The sequence below is a fragment of the Clinocottus analis genome, unplaced genomic scaffold (assembly GCF_023055335.1).
Source record: "Clinocottus analis isolate CAN_PGR_092001 unplaced genomic scaffold, fCliAna1.0.p SCAF_16, whole genome shotgun sequence".
Lineage (NCBI taxonomy): Eukaryota > Metazoa > Chordata > Actinopteri > Perciformes > Cottidae > Clinocottus > Clinocottus analis.
The window spans coordinates 7,927,027-7,944,931 of record NW_027175887.1 but is presented as its reverse complement, the minus strand read 5'-3'; the positions used below and the strand labels follow the sequence as shown (position 1 = coordinate 7,944,931).

Below are 17,905 nucleotides of genomic sequence, written 5' to 3'. Positions count from 1 at the left end.
CAGAAAACAACAGAGGATGACCACACTGGATGAGTAATACAAGTCTGATGTAAATTTTAATGAGATGGTTCAATAAAAATCTGTAAAAAAAAACTGAGTTCTTGCATACAGGCAATTATAAATGTTATCTTCACATGAATACAACATTTACATGAGGAGTACGAGAAGAAAATGCAGTAATTGAATATTCTACACAACCTGTCTAACTCACAGTTGTAATGTTGCATTCATATTTATCTTTGCTGAAGAGAGTCTAAATAAGTCACACAACGAACGCAGGTATCCTAACCTACACAGTATAAATTAACATGATTGGGATGAATGTAAAACCAGCCCATTTGCCCTGCTGTTAAAACAGTAGTAATCTGAAGGTCATGGAAGATGTTGGAGTGTTACGATGGCTGAGGCACTGCATCTATGAATGGAAAAAAGAAAAGGAATTTATTAGTATCTTAAAATGATACCTCTCAAGAATGGTGCAATATTATGTTTAGACATGAAAACCAATGTGTCTTTTTAAGATGACGAGCAAAGCTGCTGCAAGTCTGAACAACCAGCATGCAAAAAACAGTGTGACAACAAAATCTGCGCATTTTAATTTATTTTGTATAAAATTTATTTTCACAAGTTTTTACAATTGTTTTTGTGGGGTTGTGATTTGTGTATGTTCAATTTCAGCAAGGACTTACCCACTCCACTGAGGTCTACTGTCTCCGCACATCCTAGAAAGCGAGTCACATGTAATGAGCAGGAGGTAGGTTTGTCCTGGTTTTCTCTCAGGCAGCGCTCAAACTCTACAAACTCTGTGGCGCAATCCTGTTTGATCTTCTGAATCACTGGGCTGCAAAAATAAGATGTAGTGGTTGGATACAAATGCACTTACAACATGTGGGTGTAGAAATGTTGAGGTAAATGGGAAGGGATTTACAAGTGCGTTGCCTTACTGTGATGATGTGCACCCTGCAACCTTTATCTTCAGTTCATGACACTTTGACTGCCATGTTGATGGGTTAGAGGCCACACATGACCCATATGCCTCCATTTCTTTATGGCAATACTTTGCCGTGATATCCATAGCAGCCTGCCTGAAAGGTAACAGATGCATATAAATCGATCAGTGATTATAGAGCAGTCCAATTAGCTATCGGTCATCAACCTAACAAACTTGGTCTGTCAGCAATAGGTTTGTGGAGGATGCATGCTGATTCACAAAGTAGAACACGGCTTAATTTGGAGACTGGCTCTACTTACAATATGCAAAGACTTTCCTAGACTAGAGATCATAGTTGTTTATGTAATGGTGGTATCAACCATATTTAAATGTCTTACATGTTGCTCTTCTAGGTTGTCTCAAGCGAAGAAGCTGATCAATCAAGGTTATAGTACCAGTACTTCTGCATGTGGAGCCATGTCTGTGCGGAAACACGACGCGTACCCTTCAATACCTGATTGGTTGGAAAGATATCACTCTACAATGGTTATGTAATTCTATTGGTTCAGGTTTGTGTCAATCTCTCGTTCTGGTTCCGCCTCTGTGATGACGATATATTTATTAAAGGGGAAGTTACTTTATACATCGTATAACTGAAGCGTTAAATAATAAATGTAGTCGGAATTTGATCAAAAGAATCTTTTAATTAAAGTGTTACAAAAACCTTAACCAAAACAACATAATTTAACTGTATGGCAGATAATTAATGTTCAATTTTTCTGGTTTTAACATGCTGTGCCAAGTCAACCTTGCGTGTCTTTGCGTGGTTACGTATGCGGAAGCGACGGTCAGAGAACGAGCGATTCAGTAAACGGGCTCTGAAGGCTCGACCGAGCACCGCGCCGTGGATAGAAGCGTATTTTTACCGGCTACAGCACGACAGGGTGGCGGGGGACGATAGAGGGGGGGCAGAGGTGAGAGTAAAGTACAATGAATGACGTCAAGAAAGAGGGGGGTTTGGATGCAGACGGGATCCAGGGACCGGGTGAACTGCAAATGGCCCCCTTTGAGAACCACAAGCAGCATGACAGCGTCACCGGCGACGAGCTGGTGAGCTCGGTGACGCTGTACAGGCGCAGGCCCCGGCTACTACACGGCACCGTCCTCCCTTTTTTGGCTGTTCTCTACCCAGGCTGGCTGTACGTGTGGTTAGGAGTGTATGGTGCCTCCGAGTATCCGGAGGCAGGCCTCCTGTCTCTAGCCGCTATCGGGATCGCGCACGTTCTTACAGCGCTCTCCGGTTATTGGTCCGTGCACGCGCACTGTTGGCTCACTTGTTCTAAGGTAAACATATGTTATAACAACAATAACAGTGAGAATGTCTACCGATGTTTGGACCCCACTCCTTTTCCATATCGCTTGTATTCAGAGATCAAAAGGCAGGGTCGGCATGAACCTAGGAGCACTGACTGGATACATGCCTTGATCAAAGGGATTTGTGTACATGATATCATGATTATGTTGTGTAAAACACTTTCATAGGCATTGGGAGATTGCCGTGTTTTCTTTCCGTCTAGAGTTTATCGATTTGTGTGATTTTACTTGTACATTAAACAATATGTATCATGCAAACCTAAAGACCGATTACTGATTGATATAGTCACCTATTCTGTGTGAAAGTGCCATTTTAAACTAGCATTCGAGAGTATATCATGAGACAACATACGAGTAGCTTTGTCCCAAAGGTTTACCAGACTAAATTGTGTTTCATGACATAATAATAATAATAACGGCACCACAATTTTGTTACAGTGAGCAGTTGTATAAGAGAGCCTCGATCCTACAAAAACATTGAAATAGTTTTCTTTTAGCAACATAATCAGAAACCATTTTTGCAGTCAAATGTTACATGTAAGGGCATGTCTTGTTTGAGAGGGACAAAGCTCCAGAGGCACACAGTGATACCAAACATAACAATGACATGCCACGGCCTGTTAATCTGTCACATATTCAATTGTATACACAGGAACCAGACCCAAACAAGGCCACGCTGGCAAAGGTCATACCGACCCCAAACAACGGTTCTGCCGAGCTTGTGGCACTACAGAGAGACCAGGTCAGTGCACATATTTTCTCTCAATATGCTTCGAGTTGTGAATGAATGAATGCTGTAATTTAAATTGTATTTCCCTTTTTTTCTGACCAACAGGATGAGAATGGGGATGAAATTTTATCTTTGGAGTTTCAAAAAATCCGCTACATTTTTGACCACAGGGAAAAGAAATGTTTCCTTCCAATAGCTTTTCCCATAAACAACCCAATGGGCAACTTTCAGTCCTGGCGTGGCTACCAGGAGGAGGCCGAACTCAGAGCTGCAGAAAAGTGTTACGGCACCAATCGAGCTGAGATGATGGTGCCAGATTTCCTCGAACTCTTCAAAGAGAGGGCCACAGCTCCCTTTTTTGTTTTCCAGGTATGTGTGTATTTGTGTGAGTGAAAGTTTGTTGTTGTGCTTTTGTTTAATGGCTTTTGATATGATGTGGTTGACCTTGTATTCGTGACTGCCTTCCACCAGGTGTTCTGTGTGGGGCTGTGGTGTCTGGACGAGTACTGGTACTACAGTGTTTTCACACTGTTCATGCTGGTGGCGTTCGAGGCCTCCCTGGTCCAGCAGCAAATGAGGAATATGTCCGAGATCCGCCGAATGGGAAACAAGCCCTACATGATCCAGGTGGGCTTGATCAAGTTTAACATTTAGTACAAACGTTTTTATAGTTATAAGCGAACTTTTTTTGCATCGGAAAGATCCATCATTTACAGTATATTTCCAATGTATTTAAATAATTCCTAATTAATTTGTTGTATTTTGTGCCAGGTATATCGCAACAGGAAGTGGAGACCTATTTCAAGTGATGAGCTTGTCCCTGGTGACATTGTATCAATAGGTAAATGTCCTATCAACACTTTTTATGACTTCTCACCACAAACCACAGATCAACTCTCTTAGTGTGTGTTTTTAATGTGTATTCTGTACTTGATAGGACGTTCGCCCCAGGACAACTTGGTACCTTGTGATGTGCTGCTCCTGAGGGGTCGTTGCATTGTGGACGAGGCCATGCTGACTGGAGAATCAGTGCCCCAAATGAAGGTTAGAGGCATTTTAACATTATACAGAGCTGAAGGCCTGTGAATGTAAGCCTCAACTATTCTAAACGGCATGGTATTATTGTGGGGTGTCAAACTGACTGCTAATATTATGGAGTGTGCAGGAACCAGTGGAGGACTTAGACCCTGAGCGAATCTTAGACGTTCAGCTAGACTCTCGACTTCACATCATCTCTGGAGGGACAAAAGTGGTCCAACACAGCCCCCCTTTGAAGGCCAGCGCTGGACTCAAACGTAAGCAGTGATTCCTCACTTAATTTATTTCTTACCAACCACATACATACTGGCAGTTAAATGAGTGAATTCAATAGTGCATCTAATTGTTAGTGTTCATTAATTCTATCAAGATGCATTAATCTTGTCCTTTATGTGCAGCTGTAGACAACGGGTGTGTGGCCTATGTACTGAGAACAGGATTCTACACCTCACAGGTGAGGATGTTGCTTCGTGTGTCTTTTTTACTACTCTCCCTTTTTTTCTGATCATGCATTTTAATTCTATTTTTGTTGAGTCAGCTGTAAAAAAAATACTGATTGTGTGTAAACTTTCCTCCAGGGTAAACTGTTACGAACCATCCTCTTTGGTGTGAAGAGAGTGACTGCAAACAACTTGGAGACTTTCATCTTCATCCTCTTCCTCCTTGTGTTCGCCATTGCTGCAGCTCTTTATGTGTGGGTAGAAGGTGAGGAGCACTCAATCAATTAATTCAAATGTAATTCTTATTTAACACAGACATTGTCATTGTCAAAGTGATGGCTAAGAGCTGGAGGTGAAGAGAGAAGTATAGTATCTAAATACTATATTTGTGCTTTGTATTACTCCCTCAGGGACCAAGGATGCCAGCAGGAACCGCTACAAGCTGTTTCTAGAGTGCACGTTAATCCTCACTTCGGTTGTTCCACCAGAACTCCCCATAGAGCTTTCTCTGGCAGTTAACACGTCTCTCATCGCCCTGGCTAAACTTTGTATGTCTTTGTGTGCTCGCTTTGCATGTGTGTTGAATAGACATTAAGAACCTGGATAATGCATCTTACAATACAAAGCTTCTCACAGCAGTGGTTAATTTGAATGTTCTTTTTCTTCCCCTGCTTAGATGTATTCTGCACAGAGCCTTTCAGGATACCATTTGCAGGGAAGGTGGAAGTTTGCTGTTTTGACAAAACAGGAACACTGACCAGTGACAGCCTGGTGGTACGAGGAGTAGCAGGCCTCAGGTAAACCCTGCTAACCATTCTTTGTGTCCTAATTTAAACATTATATTTCTGAAGCATGCACACAAACTATACTATGCTATGGTCAATGTTAGTAAATGTTTGGAGTTGAAGTAATCGGCTGGTGTTTGGAGTTGAAGTAATCGGCTGGTGTTTGCATTTATGACAGAGAAGGAAAGGAGGTGATGCCTGTGTCTGAGATCCCTATTGAGACGCATCGGGTGGTAGCCACCTGTCACTCACTGGTCACTCTGGATGATGGACAGCTGGTCGGAGATCCACTAGAGAAGGCCATGCTGACTGCAGCTGACTGGACCCTCACTAAAGGTAAAGGGAAATTACTTTAGCTAAATGCACAGTGCAGGGCAGTGGCAGGTGTGTTTTTAGTAGCACAATGAAGACATGAGCATGTTTTTATTGTGCTACTTAAAATCACAAATTTGCATTTGTTTTCGACTTTCAGTATAGTCTTTGAGGTTGCACTGAACCTGCCGTGTACAGCTTGGTGGTGTAATTTGACCAGTTCACCTACAAGTAATGCTGTTCTTTAAATGCATTGCATTTTAATGTTGATGGTAGTGTTTTGGTACCTTTCCTCTTAATAGAACAGTACTTTAGTGTGTGTGTCACATTGACTCTTGTCACTTTGACCAGATGAAAAGGTGTTCCCACGAGGCATCAAAACCCAGGTTCTTAAGATCCACCAGCGTTTCCACTTCGCCAGCGCTCTAAAGAGGATGTCAGTGTTGGGGTCCTATGAGAAACTCGGCTCCACTGAACTCTGCTACATCTCAACTGTCAAGGGAGCTCCAGAGACACTCAGAGGAATGGTACATATCCTTTGTACATACATGCTCGAGTCTAGCATAATTGTTTTTTCTTAATTGTGCCCTAATGTTTCTGTGATCCTAGTTCTCAGAATGTCCGGCGAATTATGATGAAGTCCACAAGGAAATGTCTCGGGAAGGGGCTAGAGTGCTGGCCTTGGGTTACAAAGAGATGGGACACCTCACTCATCAGCAGGTTCTTATTTCATTTTACGCCAAGCTATCATAGATTGTCCGTAGTAGTCTGGTCTGATGGGATTGTATTTAGTTCCAAACTGAGATGGATCTTTTTGGGTTCTAATAGGTCCGTGAGATGAGTCGTGATGCGCTGGAGTGTGACTTGCATTTTGTTGGGTTCATGGTTGTGTCCTGCCCGCTCAAGAGTGACAGCAAGGCTGTCATCAGAGAGATCCAGGAGGCATCTCATCATGTAAATATGCTAACAAGACACAATTGTGCATACAAACTAAAATTACAAGAGAGATAAATCCTCTCCCTTTGCTTTCAGGTGGTGATGATTACAGGCGACAACCCTCTAACAGCCTGCCATGTAGCAAGAGAGCTCCACTTCATCCAGAAAGAACACACACTTGTATTACAGCCAAGCCCTGGTCGGGGTAAGACAAGTCATCACTTTACAGAATTACATGCATTACTCAAGGTTGTCATTGGAGAACTGTCATAAAGATTGTCATTAAAGGGCATAAATATTCTTGTAGTAATATATTTGCAGTTGGTGTTGTTACCAAGGACAGACAAAGTACAGAATCACTTACCCCTGATGTAATTTTTTTTTCCAGCTGAGTGGCAGTGGGAGTCCATTGATGGCAGTGTGCATGTACCACTGCCCCCTTGCTCCGCCGTTCCGTCATTTGTCAGTGAGTTTGACTTGTGTGTAACAGGGGAGGGGCTAGCTAAACTGACCTGTGACCTCCCACTTCTCCACGCCCTTTTGCCTCACATACAAGTGTTTGCTCGAGTCAGTCCAAAACAGAAGGTAGGTCCCAAAAACCAACATACATACAACAAGATGTTGTGTTGAAGTTTATAAATCACAGCTACAATGTCATTTTATAGCGTAAAATGTTAAGCCATCTCAAACATCAATAGTCAATGTCAGATGGTGAGGTTTTAATCAAAGAACAAAGGCTTCTTTGTTCACTAATTTTGAGTATGACAAATTGATGTTACTGTATGCAACAATGTACAAAAATATCTTATGGGTGAACTTGAGTTGTAGTATGGAAACTATTAGCTACAATAAGTTCCGGTTTTGTTTCAGGAATTTGTCATCACAAGTCTAAAGGGGCTGGGTTATGTGACACTGATGTGTGGTGATGGCACAAATGATGTTGGAGCTCTGAAACATGCCCATATAGGTAAGCTTCATGAAGCACCAAGACTGAAAGCATGTGTTCCTATGTATAACCCCAGCAAGTAGTGATGATCTTTTTCCTTAGGTGTTGCTCTTTTAGCCAACGCTCCTGAGCGCATGCCTGAAAGAAAAAAAAGGGGGAGAGAAAAGGAGGCGCCCATAGCTGAACCCAGACCTTTACCACCTGCCAGTTCAGGAGGCAAACTGAGCTCCAGGGCAGCCAGGCAGAGAGCGATGACCCAGAGAGAAGAGCAGCTTGCAGCACAAAAGGTGTGTAGCTTCAAGAAGGACCTACTTACTGTTTATTACAGGAAATGTTTTCCACTGACTTACAGTGACTACAACAAATACAGCATACTAACTACAGTCCCATGTTAGCCTCCTCCCCAGTTTCCAATGTTAATAAAATCTGCTCAAAACAATAATAAATGTGCCATTCATTGAAATATTAGAGTTATAGTGCACTGGTCTAAACATCAGGGTTTATTCTGAAACAGGAGAGGATCAATCAAGTCTTACGGGAACTTGAAGAGGATCAAGTACAAGTAGTGAAACTGGGTGATGCCTCCATTGCTGCACCCTTCACCTCCAAACTCTCCTCCATACAGTGCAGTGAGTAACACATGTTTATAATTTCAAAAGATCTGAACATGAAGCTGCTCCCCACCTCTGAACTCTTTCACTCCCTTACCCTTAGTCTGCCATGTAATAAAGCAAGGCCGTTGCACTCTGGTGACAACGCTCCAGATGTTCAAGATCCTCGCTCTCAATGCTCTGGTGCTGGCCTACAGCCAGTCTGTACTCTACCTCGAGGGGGTCAAGTTCAGCGATTTTCAGGCGACACTGCAGGGCTTGCTCTTGGCGGGATGTTTCCTCTTCATCTCTCGATCAAAGGTGAGAATTTATGACAATTAGTTGCTTTTGATATATTGTTCTCCTACCAAGGTAATCTATACTTGATGTTTATCTTCTACAATGACATGTCTCCTGTTTCTTTGTCTACACAGCCACTGAAAACGTTGTCTCGAGAGCGGCCCTTACCAAACATCTTCAACCTTTATACAGTGTTGACTGTGCTGCTACAGTTTGCTGTTCACTTCTGTAGTCTGGTGTATCTTTACAAAGAGGCACAAAGCAGAAGTCCGCCCAGGTAAATCACTTTCAGATAGAAAGAGAGAAGAAACAAACAGCAATTCTGCTTCACAAGTTAAATATTTACATTAATAACACTACCTTAATACATTACAATAACAGTTTGCTTTTCCTTTCTCTTTTGCAGAGCGGAGCGCTTTGCAGATCTATATAAAGAGTTTGAACCCAGTCTCATCAACAGCACCGTGTACATAATGTCCATGGCCATGCAGATGGCCACCTTTGCCATTAACTACAAGGTACTTAATCCCATGAGTGTTTCTTGTCTTTGCGTTCTTTAAACTCACACCATGTCTTGTTGTGTTCAAAAGGGTCACCCCTTCATGGAGTCTCTCACCGAGAATCGACCCCTACTATGGAGTATCGCTCTGTCAGGTTTAGCGATTGTGGGACTTCTTACTGGTTCCTCACCAGAATTCAATGAACAGTTTGCTCTCGTAGATATTCCAACTGAGGTGAGCTTACATCATTTGACCATGAAATGTTTTGTTGAAATCACCTTGTAATAAGGATGTTCTACATGAGGTAACTTTCTTCCTGTTTACTTCCTTGCAGTTCAAATTCATCATTGCGCAGGTTCTAGTTGTGGACTTTGTCGCCGCTCTGCTTGTGGATCGTGTCTTGCAGTTCCTGCTGGGCAAAGGAACTCTCAGGCTGCCTTCTTGATCTCAGTGCCAATGGTGACCACTGCCCTTACCAAGCAAACTGTAAAGGGAGAGAAGACTTTGGAGCAGGAGAATTAAAGCTGTTGTGACTTACACAAGACAGCTGAGACAGTCATGGCGTGCAGTACTGTACACTCCGTGTATCCCTTCGCTCATCCTGCTCTGCCCCTCCTTAACCATCTGCGCGTCTCCATTTTCATCAGCGCTTTTCTTCAATCCTCTCTTTGTTTTATTCATAAACCCCTTTTTTTTAACATTTCTCTCTCTTTCCTCATCTGTCCCTCCCCGCTGCTACACAAGGCCATGAAGACAGCAGTATTGAGTGGAGTGCGAGACTGTGTGCCAGCCAGAGGGAAACATACAGAAACACTGGAAGGGCATTCTCTGAGAGAATTGCACAAGTGTTTTTGAGTTTTTTGATTCCTCTCCTTGATTTTGTAAAAAGTGAAAAACATCTCTAACAGACTTATAAAGACTTACAGATACAAATTATGAAGTCTGCCAAGTGTTTTGTCAAGTACATGTACTGATGTGTCGGCGCATCAGTACAACTTCAGGACAGAATGAGCATGTCCATCTGATCATGAGCTATCCTGTTCCTGTAAGTAGGTAAGTAAAGAATAATTAAGGTACGAGAGTTTAGTTAAACTGCACAAAGAAAGACATTTCTAATGTGTAAGTTTATCATTGGACAGATGTCACAAACATGCCATCTCATGAAACAAGAAGAAAAGCTTGTGAACTTTGTGTTAACTTACCAACTGATCTTAACTACCTAACATGCTGGTCTTAGAGATCAGCTGTAGATAACTGTTTGCTATTTATCTTTAATATAAATCTACTTAAACTTTTGTTTGATGAACAAACTAGAGCATCTTAAACAAATCCAATCCATGCATTGTAAATCATGAACTGTACCTAGCATTCAGCAATAAGGAGTGGTTAAAGGGCCCTGAAATCCCAAAAGAAATTCTATTATTCTTTTTTCCTAATGTAATGCAACACATGTATCGCTACATTCATGATTTGTTAAACAAAATTTTGAATTTAGAAAATGTTTAACAAAAATACATAGTTTAAAGGCTGATGCATTATAGTACATTTGCAGTTTAAAAATGGAAAATGGGAGGATTTATGCTTGGGCTAAAAGAGTCAAGTCAATGAACAAGTTGTGTTCAACAACCCCATATACCTCTAAACAGTTAAACCTTTTTTCCTTTAATCTAAAAGTTACGTTGCCGGTATTATATTTCTGATTATTTGTATTAACGTATTATTTGTAACTATTGCAGGCAGTTGCATTTATTTTATAGTTATTGGAATGCTTAACGGTGACTGAACACATTTCAGTAGGTTACAATGAACTGGAGTATATGCTCAAAGTGACTGTCAAAAAAAAAAAAAATATATATATATATATATATATATATATATATATATATATATATATATATATATATATATATATATATATATATATATATATATATATATATATATATATATATAGTCCATCTATGTAAACATCACATTCAGAAGTCATGAAATTTCCCAAAATGGATTTCAAGATTACTGTAAGATGCTTCTCAGAGGAATGCTGGAGCCAAAATGTGGAGATCAGGGGATATACAGACTCTAAGCACAGCATGTAAAATGATTAAAAAAATAAAAAAAAACTCAAGAAAAGTAATGTATGTGTAGTTCCCTGAAAAGTTTGGGTGAGTGTTGACTGGATAAGGGGAGGCCACATGAACGACAAGTACAGTGAGAAAAGGTCATTTTAGGTGGAGTTCAAGACTGAGCAACACTGCAGATATATTGCAAGAACAAAGCAAATAGCCAACGGTTGGAAAATGCCACAAAGGAGGCTAAAGCTGTTGAGCACATGTCTTAAACTCTTGAGGCCAAAGCACAAGAACTCTGAATAACCAGCTGAGGAACTCTTCAGTTAGATATTAGAAGTTCAACCAATGTCTACAAAGAGGATCGGGGTGGGTCAATAATACTTGAGGGGGTTTCGGAAGTTGATTAATAGTTTTCTCCACCCCAAGGCCACATACAGAAACTGTAATTGTGGCCTGCATTGTGGTTTCCTCAATAAAATATTGTCTTTTAAATATATGAAATAATATTCCTAAAGTCATATGACCTAAACTGTGGATAATCATGCAACTCCTAATGGATGACATTCTCATAAAGTTGTATAGATCATCTCATTTGTTTTCCTGAAAGCATAAACACAAGTTGAAGTTTTTTTTATTTATATTTTCAGTATAATTATTCTCTATTGCAAATAAAATTGGAAAATCGTTTTTATTACATTATAACAGCGACGACAAATAATCTTTGTCTTGAGCTTTATATCACGTTTCAGTCGATTGTCTTACAATCGCACTACATTTCCCATGATGCTTGAGGTTAGAAGGGTTTGGCTTGTTGGGCGCGCGCTGTGGAGAAAAAGTATTCGAAAGAAAAAATGGCGGAAAAACACACAGACGCCGAACAAGGGTTTGTATTCTTATTTTACCATTGCGACAACCGACTTAACTTTTTTTAAAAACGAGTATTGAGAAAATGAAGTAAAGCTTTACATCCGCTTGAGTTTTGCTTTTTCCCGAAGCAAGTTATTAATGTTGCGTTAAGTAATCTTGAACAGCTACCAAAGCATCAGCTAATCTCAGGAGTAAAGTAACTTAATTTACTCAAAAATGTAAGTATTTTCACTGATATTTGTTTCCTGTAGCGTTACGTCAACGTTGGCTTTTAAATTTACAAAATGTTTTCGCAGTTGCGGAACTGTCTCTGTTGTTGATGACGTCAACGTTTCCCGAAATGAGGTAAAACATTTAAAAACTAGTTAGCTAACTAATGAACGCCATACACAACTATTCGTGCTATTTGTCAACTTTCTTCAATGTATCAAGGTCGACGCAGTTAAGCAAACATCGAAAAGATGCTCCTCCACGACCCCCAGCACGCCGCCCCCAAACAAATCTCCTCGTAGCGTCATTCCATCAAGCAGCTCACGGACTGCAGATACAGTGGAAGGAAAACAGTCAGAAACAGACAAACTAGAAATGCAGACAGAAGACAAGGAGCGACCTTCAAGCCCCGCAGTCGACCCCACTGCGCGGAGGAAATCCTGGAGGAGAGCCACTATAACCCGGCGCTCTCTCCCTGCCCTTCCAAACCCGTATCAGGGTGAGATGGCTGCTTTTCTTGTACTAATCATCATTGGGTTTTGTCTTTTTGTTGTTGTTGTTGTTGTTGCTTGTTTTGCATTATAAATTCCTATTTTTGTGTCTATTGAAGTTTTGTGCCGGAGCATAAGTGCATCCCTATCACAGCAGGAGAGGCTTGAGAAATTAATGGAGGCTTCAATGAAGGTGAGGGGTTCATAGTTTGGGGTTAAATTAGTTGTGACAACATGTGACACATTGAATGAGCAGTTACAAAAGGTGACTTTTCATCTCTTTGGTATTGACTGTTTGAGATGAATATCTTTTTTCACTAAACTAACGTGTTGTTTAACAAGTATAGGTTCATACTCCCTGAAACATGAAAAATACACATATTGGATTGCAAGTTATAACTAGTGTTTTTGCATTGTATTAAAATTGGTGTCATAAGAGAAAAAACATTTGATTTACTTGATTTTATTTTCACAACTTTGACGTATAAGATGTTATGTTTTATGCACAAGTACTTACTCGGCTGAAGATGCCCTAATTATGTTATCAAGAACCAAAATGAATGATTCTACACGGCTCTGCTTTGTCCCTAGCTGGCAATAGAAAGAACTCAAAGTTCGCTGCAGTCAGTCCCGAACACTTCACTAGAGTCTTTTCACAAACAAGGTAAGTACTTGCACTGCTGCATTTGGTACATATATCATAGGGCTCTATATTTCAACTGAATGGTCATATAAATATTAAGTTAAAGTTATTTTCTCATCCATGTTCTCTGTCTTCCTTGGTGCAGTTGAGCACATGCAGAACGAGTGGGGTTGTCTGACCAAAAGCATACGCGATGAACCAGGAGATTGTCAACTCCCTGCTACAGCAGCCAGGTATTGTTTATATATATATATATATATATATCATATATATATATATATATGATATATATATATGATATATATATATATATATATATATATATATATATATATATATATATATATATATATATCATATATATATATATATATCATATATATATATATATCATATATATATATATATCATATATATATATATATCATATATATATATATATATCATATATATATATATATATATATCATATATATATATATATATATCATATATATATATATATATATCATATATATATATATATATATATATCATATATATATATATATATCATATATATATATATATATATATCATATATATATATCATATATATATCATATATATATCATATATATATATATATATATATATATATATATATATATATATATATATATATATATATAGAAAATTAGTTTTGTTCTTATATTGGATTCATGCCTCTATTGTTTTCTTTCAGTTTGAGTGATCCTGTAGTGCAAAAAGCCATGGAAAAGGTCCAGAACGCGATCAATAGGCAAGTTGTTACTTATATCACGATAACGCATCCAAAATATTCATGCAAACCATACGTTCAAACTTAAAAACGCAAATGGCGTGATCAACCACATGAGGTTCTTAAGTTTACCAGCCTGTGTTGTGTTTTAGGCTTCAAGCTGAAAGTGATTCTTGGGAGGCACTGTTGAACAAACACCACAGTAAAGCAGAGGAATTAGAAAGGTGAACATGTTTACTGTCATGGAGAAATACTGTATTAAGAGTATGTCAATATGATCCTCTCAATTGTGTTTCAATCATGTGCTCTTATTTTGTTGCAGGAAAGTGGAGCAGGGCCAGAAAGGCGGCGTATCACTAGACTCTACATCTTTGGCCCAGTCCTCACAATACCATTTTATACAGAGGAAACCTGACTATCACGGTCTCCTCTGTAGACAACAACCCATGCTTCACACTATGGCCATTATTGTATGTGGGAAATGTATTTATTTTGTATCAATTATTTCATTTTTTAATCATTAACGTATCAATAGTTTGTAATTTTTTTTATAATTTCTAGATGGATCCTTTATATACCATATACACGTGGTGGATGGTAAAACATAGAAGCTGGCATCCGGGAATATGATGAAACAAAGCAGATGCTGCTGCTTATTGTGCAGCTATGTGCTGTCCACAAGGAATTCATGATTTACTTTGCTAGATGGCAATCAACTCATGTACTTTGCTTGCAGCAACGTGTTCAATGCTTTAAAGATGCTGAGTTCTACAAGAACACACTTTTCTGCAAAATTTAAAACGGAATTGTTTTTCATATAATTTATTTTGTTTGTGTAGCTTGGTTGGAAAGCTGATGTCACATTATGTCCAACAATCATACTTTAGCAGCCTTTGAATCAAAGTATTACAGTACAGTTGTGGGGTTGTTTAATTATGTTGCCAGCACTGTTTATTAAACTTGGAACAGCTCTGATGGAGCAGAGTTTCTGAGGGATGTACCCTTTATTTACAATGATGTTGTGATTTTTAAGGACTTTGAGTACACTGACTACCCTTCAAATAGGAAGGCGTCAGACCTGTTAAAAAAACAATTACCAGCTGGACCATATTATTTGTATTTGAACATGTTGTGTAATCAGTTGTACCTTCTTTTTTTAATTCTTTTTTGTGTGTAGATGGACACTCAGAGTAAGATGGTGAGAGAGCTTCTGTCCATCAAAGAGCAGTCACAGCTAGTGGTGAAAGAGACTAGTGGCCGATTGGGTAACTACTTTATTTACCTCCCATGTTTTTTTATGGAATAACAAATTAGAATAAACAAATGTATGGCAATTGAACATTTAATCTGGTTATATTTTTTTTTCTAACAGCGGCAGAAGCAGGATTCCAGGATCTTTCACCTGACCTCATCAGGAACCTCATAGCACCTTCATCCTCTGCAACAACATAGTCACTCTGGCAGGAAGCAAGCACAAGCAATCATTGAATGAACAACACTCTTTGTAACTTGTTTATGATACTCATATATTCTGGTTATTTTGCTCCTATGTGAATTAAGAACATATTGTTTCTTGCTCAGTCTTTTTTTGTCACCTTTTTATGAGATAGAGTGGGCTCAAATTGCATAATTTTTGTTTCAAATAAAACAACTCCATATGAAGACAAGGCAAGGCAAATTTATTTGTTTATTTGAAGCCAGACTTGTAATGGATATAGTTCAGGTAATCCGTGTGTTTGGCCAGCAGGTGGCAGTAGCTTGCCATACAATATTATGAGAAGCTTGGCGAATGGCCACAGTGGATTTTTCTGTTAAGAAAAAAACCTGAAACCATTATGACCAGATTTCCAGCTGTTGGGGATAAAGGAACTGACAAATGTTGCAGAAAACTTCTACAACTTGCAAAAGAAGGTTATTGGTCATTCATAAAATATACTGAAATATTTCAATTTAATTACCTTTTCTAAATTTTGTTTTTTCAAAGATGTTTTTAATATATGAAGTTGTTGGATGTAGTGACCTTTTAAGGGGTATGATTATTACTATTTTATAAATATATCCTGAAGAGTGACAATACAAAGAGTAGCTGAACCATGATGGTAAGGTGATATTTTAAACAAAAACGCTGTAAGGAAGCCTGCCATTTTCCATTTTACAACAGAAAATAATTAATTTTAAACATTGGTAAATACATAAAGATTATTATGCTCTATAGTTTGCTGCAAGTCCCATTTATTTATAGTCTTTTTTTACATGCTCATCTTCAGCACACACTCTTTTGGTGCTGCATCTATTTCACTTCATTGGTGTCCCCTGACCATTCAGGAGGATGCCCCTCCCCCATAGTGACTCACCCCCATCTCTTGCATTTGGCTGGGTCACTGATGCAGAACGAAGCTTTGACATTGTACCAGTCAGTCAAAGCTTTGTTCGTTATCACTATATCTCTTGGACCTTTTCACTTATTAATGTTCACACTTATTGTTTCTCTGGTGATTGCAGCAAAAACAATACCCTTCTTGCCCATTGCCAACAAAAAATAGACTTCCTGTGCTTTGCAGTTATGGTCTTCAACATGGAGTATTGTGAATTTTCCTTGTGGTTGTATTCAAGGGAGTGAGTAGAGAGCACAGGGACATGCACAGAGAAGACAAGTGGGGTTGTGACCGTGAGAGTTGTGAGTAAGGGAGGATGGTGCACAGCAGGAAAGATCGATTCTTATTTAGATGAAAATGAGGCTTGATGCTTGTGGGGTGAGAGGAGGGCAGCTTTAGCATTTAAATGAATGAAAGTTTTATAGAAATTATCTTTAAATGGATTACCAACAATAAAAGGTATTAAGAAGTTAACAAAGCTTAGGGGTTAGGTGATAACCCCATGCGGCTCCTCACTTTCAATTGTATGATAAGATGTCAATTTAAACATCCTCAATGACCCAAGTTAATGGCATGTTTGAAGTTATTTGTGTTTGATTTTGATAAGGGTGCCTTGGGCGTTACCAGGTTCCTAGTTTGTATATACTATTATTAATAAGAAATAAAAGGAGGGTTCTTTTTGCTATTTTGTATATGAACATTTTCTTTTTCTACTTAACTGCCCAATGATTCGAGGTTTGGTTGTTGTAGGTTTAACATTTTATGGGTTAAATATCCACTGCTTGCATAAACCATAAAAATGTGAATTGTGACTCTTATATGCCTATTATATGCACATGCAAACAACAATTACTGTTTAGGTTTGCTGTATTCTCTATTCTTGTTGTCTCTAACTTTAGATTGATTAGCTACAGATTGTAGTAGATGGATGTGTGGAGAGTCAGCATAAACCACTGCCAGTTGGTCCTACTCCCTCATGCACACCCATCATCTCTTCTCAGTACAGCAAGGCTGCTGCAGCTCTCCTCCACATCCATTCAGCCAGCCATTCGTCTTGGAAAGCTGTCTCTCCGATCTGAGTGATAAACTACAGCAGAATTGCCCAGTTTGCAAAAAACAAGGACACTTGTTTTCAATCTGTGCTGTCAACATTTTCATACTGAAAACTGATGGGATGTTTCATTCATTGGGGGTTTAGGACACAATGATATTGTTAGTTTGGACTGTTTTGCTTTGAGATTTAATATTGCTCTTGTAATTACCACAATTTGCCCACACAAGTCGACATCAGTGAATAGACTTTTAGGCACAACTTATGAAATGACACAACAAATTAGTTACAATTATCTTTAAAAAAAAAAAAGTTTCTTTCTCCAACATATCTTTAAAACATATGTGCAATGGCAGAGACTTAAACACGCTGTTATTACTCGTTTTCTAATGTTTACAGCTGTGTGCCCAGCACCATCCCATTTGTAATGCAGCATTCCTTTCAAAGTTTTGATTAGAAAAGCCTGTTGTTTAGGTACGTGGTCTCGCCATATATTAATCGGGTAAATGGTTTGAACCAATTATAACAGCAAGCAATGCTGATGACGTAAGGGGCTA

General features: G+C 39.0%; 3 protein-coding genes across 4 annotated transcripts; 2 read left to right on the top strand and 1 right to left on the bottom strand.

Annotated features, from left to right (window-relative positions):
- Positions 1 to 26: 26 nt before the first annotated feature.
- On the bottom strand, positions 27 to 1,417 carry LOC137787099 (coiled-coil-helix-coiled-coil-helix domain-containing protein 5). The gene is made up of 4 exons (XM_068579354.1): positions 1,330 to 1,417; positions 945 to 1,085; positions 690 to 841; positions 27 to 415 (listed from the first exon to the last, which is right to left on the bottom strand). Coding segments are annotated over exons 1-4 (318 nt in total). The 5' UTR covers positions 1,332 to 1,417; the 3' UTR covers positions 27 to 392.
- A 385-nt stretch (positions 1,418 to 1,802) lies between these two features.
- atp13a1 (ATPase 13A1) lies at positions 1,803 to 9,813 on the top strand. Its single transcript, XM_068579520.1, has 25 exons — positions 1,803 to 2,275; positions 2,958 to 3,047; positions 3,141 to 3,404; positions 3,507 to 3,662; positions 3,807 to 3,876; positions 3,973 to 4,079; positions 4,201 to 4,330; positions 4,472 to 4,527; positions 4,652 to 4,778; positions 4,924 to 5,061; positions 5,190 to 5,310; positions 5,477 to 5,634; positions 5,962 to 6,137; positions 6,220 to 6,330; positions 6,439 to 6,564; positions 6,643 to 6,751; positions 6,935 to 7,131; positions 7,417 to 7,513; positions 7,595 to 7,779; positions 8,007 to 8,121; positions 8,207 to 8,403; positions 8,517 to 8,659; positions 8,789 to 8,900; positions 8,973 to 9,116; positions 9,217 to 9,813. The coding sequence occupies exons 1-25, from the start codon at positions 1,922 to 1,924 to the stop codon at positions 9,325 to 9,327; spliced, it is 3,594 nt and encodes a 1,197-aa protein (XP_068435621.1). The 5' UTR covers positions 1,803 to 1,921; the 3' UTR covers positions 9,328 to 9,813.
- A 1,963-nt stretch (positions 9,814 to 11,776) lies between these two features.
- On the top strand, positions 11,777 to 15,565 carry LOC137786857 (kinetochore-associated protein DSN1 homolog). 2 transcript variants are annotated; one of them, XM_068578974.1, is made up of 11 exons: positions 11,777 to 11,834; positions 12,115 to 12,163; positions 12,251 to 12,527; positions 12,639 to 12,712; positions 13,111 to 13,183; positions 13,308 to 13,395; positions 13,887 to 13,943; positions 14,075 to 14,146; positions 14,245 to 14,392; positions 15,100 to 15,187; positions 15,295 to 15,565. In XM_068578974.1, the coding sequence occupies exons 1-11, from the start codon at positions 11,803 to 11,805 to the stop codon at positions 15,372 to 15,374; spliced, it is 1,038 nt and encodes a 345-aa protein (XP_068435075.1). In that variant the 5' UTR covers positions 11,777 to 11,802; the 3' UTR covers positions 15,375 to 15,565. The 2 variants fall into 2 exon arrangements, with proteins under 2 accessions (XP_068435075.1, XP_068435076.1); XM_068578975.1 differs by lacking the exon at positions 11,777 to 11,834 and adding an exon at positions 11,842 to 12,036.
- The last annotated feature ends 2,340 nt before the right edge of the window (positions 15,566 to 17,905 follow it).

Coding starts and splice junctions, on each gene's coding strand:
- LOC137787099 (XM_068579354.1), bottom strand. Junction 842..944: donor GCAGGGTGCACATCATCACA/GTAAGGCAACGC, acceptor TTATTTTTGCAG/CCCAGTGATTCAGAAGATCA. Junction 416..689: donor AGTAGACCTCAGTGGAGTGG/GTAAGTCCTTGC, acceptor TTCCATTCATAG/ATGCAGTGCCTCAGCCATCG.
- atp13a1 (XM_068579520.1), top strand. CDS start 1,922: ATGAATGACGTCAAGAAAGAGGGGGGTTTGGATGCAGACGGGATCCAG. Junction 3,048..3,140: donor TGGCACTACAGAGAGACCAG/GTCAGTGCACAT, acceptor TCTGACCAACAG/GATGAGAATGGGGATGAAAT. Junction 5,635..5,961: donor TGACTGGACCCTCACTAAAG/GTAAAGGGAAAT, acceptor CACTTTGACCAG/ATGAAAAGGTGTTCCCACGA.
- LOC137786857 (XM_068578974.1), top strand. CDS start 11,803: ATGGCGGAAAAACACACAGACGCCGAACAAGG. Junction 13,944..14,074: donor GTCCAGAACGCGATCAATAG/GCAAGTTGTTAC, acceptor GTTGTGTTTTAG/GCTTCAAGCTGAAAGTGATT. Junction 15,188..15,294: donor AGAGACTAGTGGCCGATTGG/GTAACTACTTTA, acceptor TTTTTCTAACAG/CGGCAGAAGCAGGATTCCAG.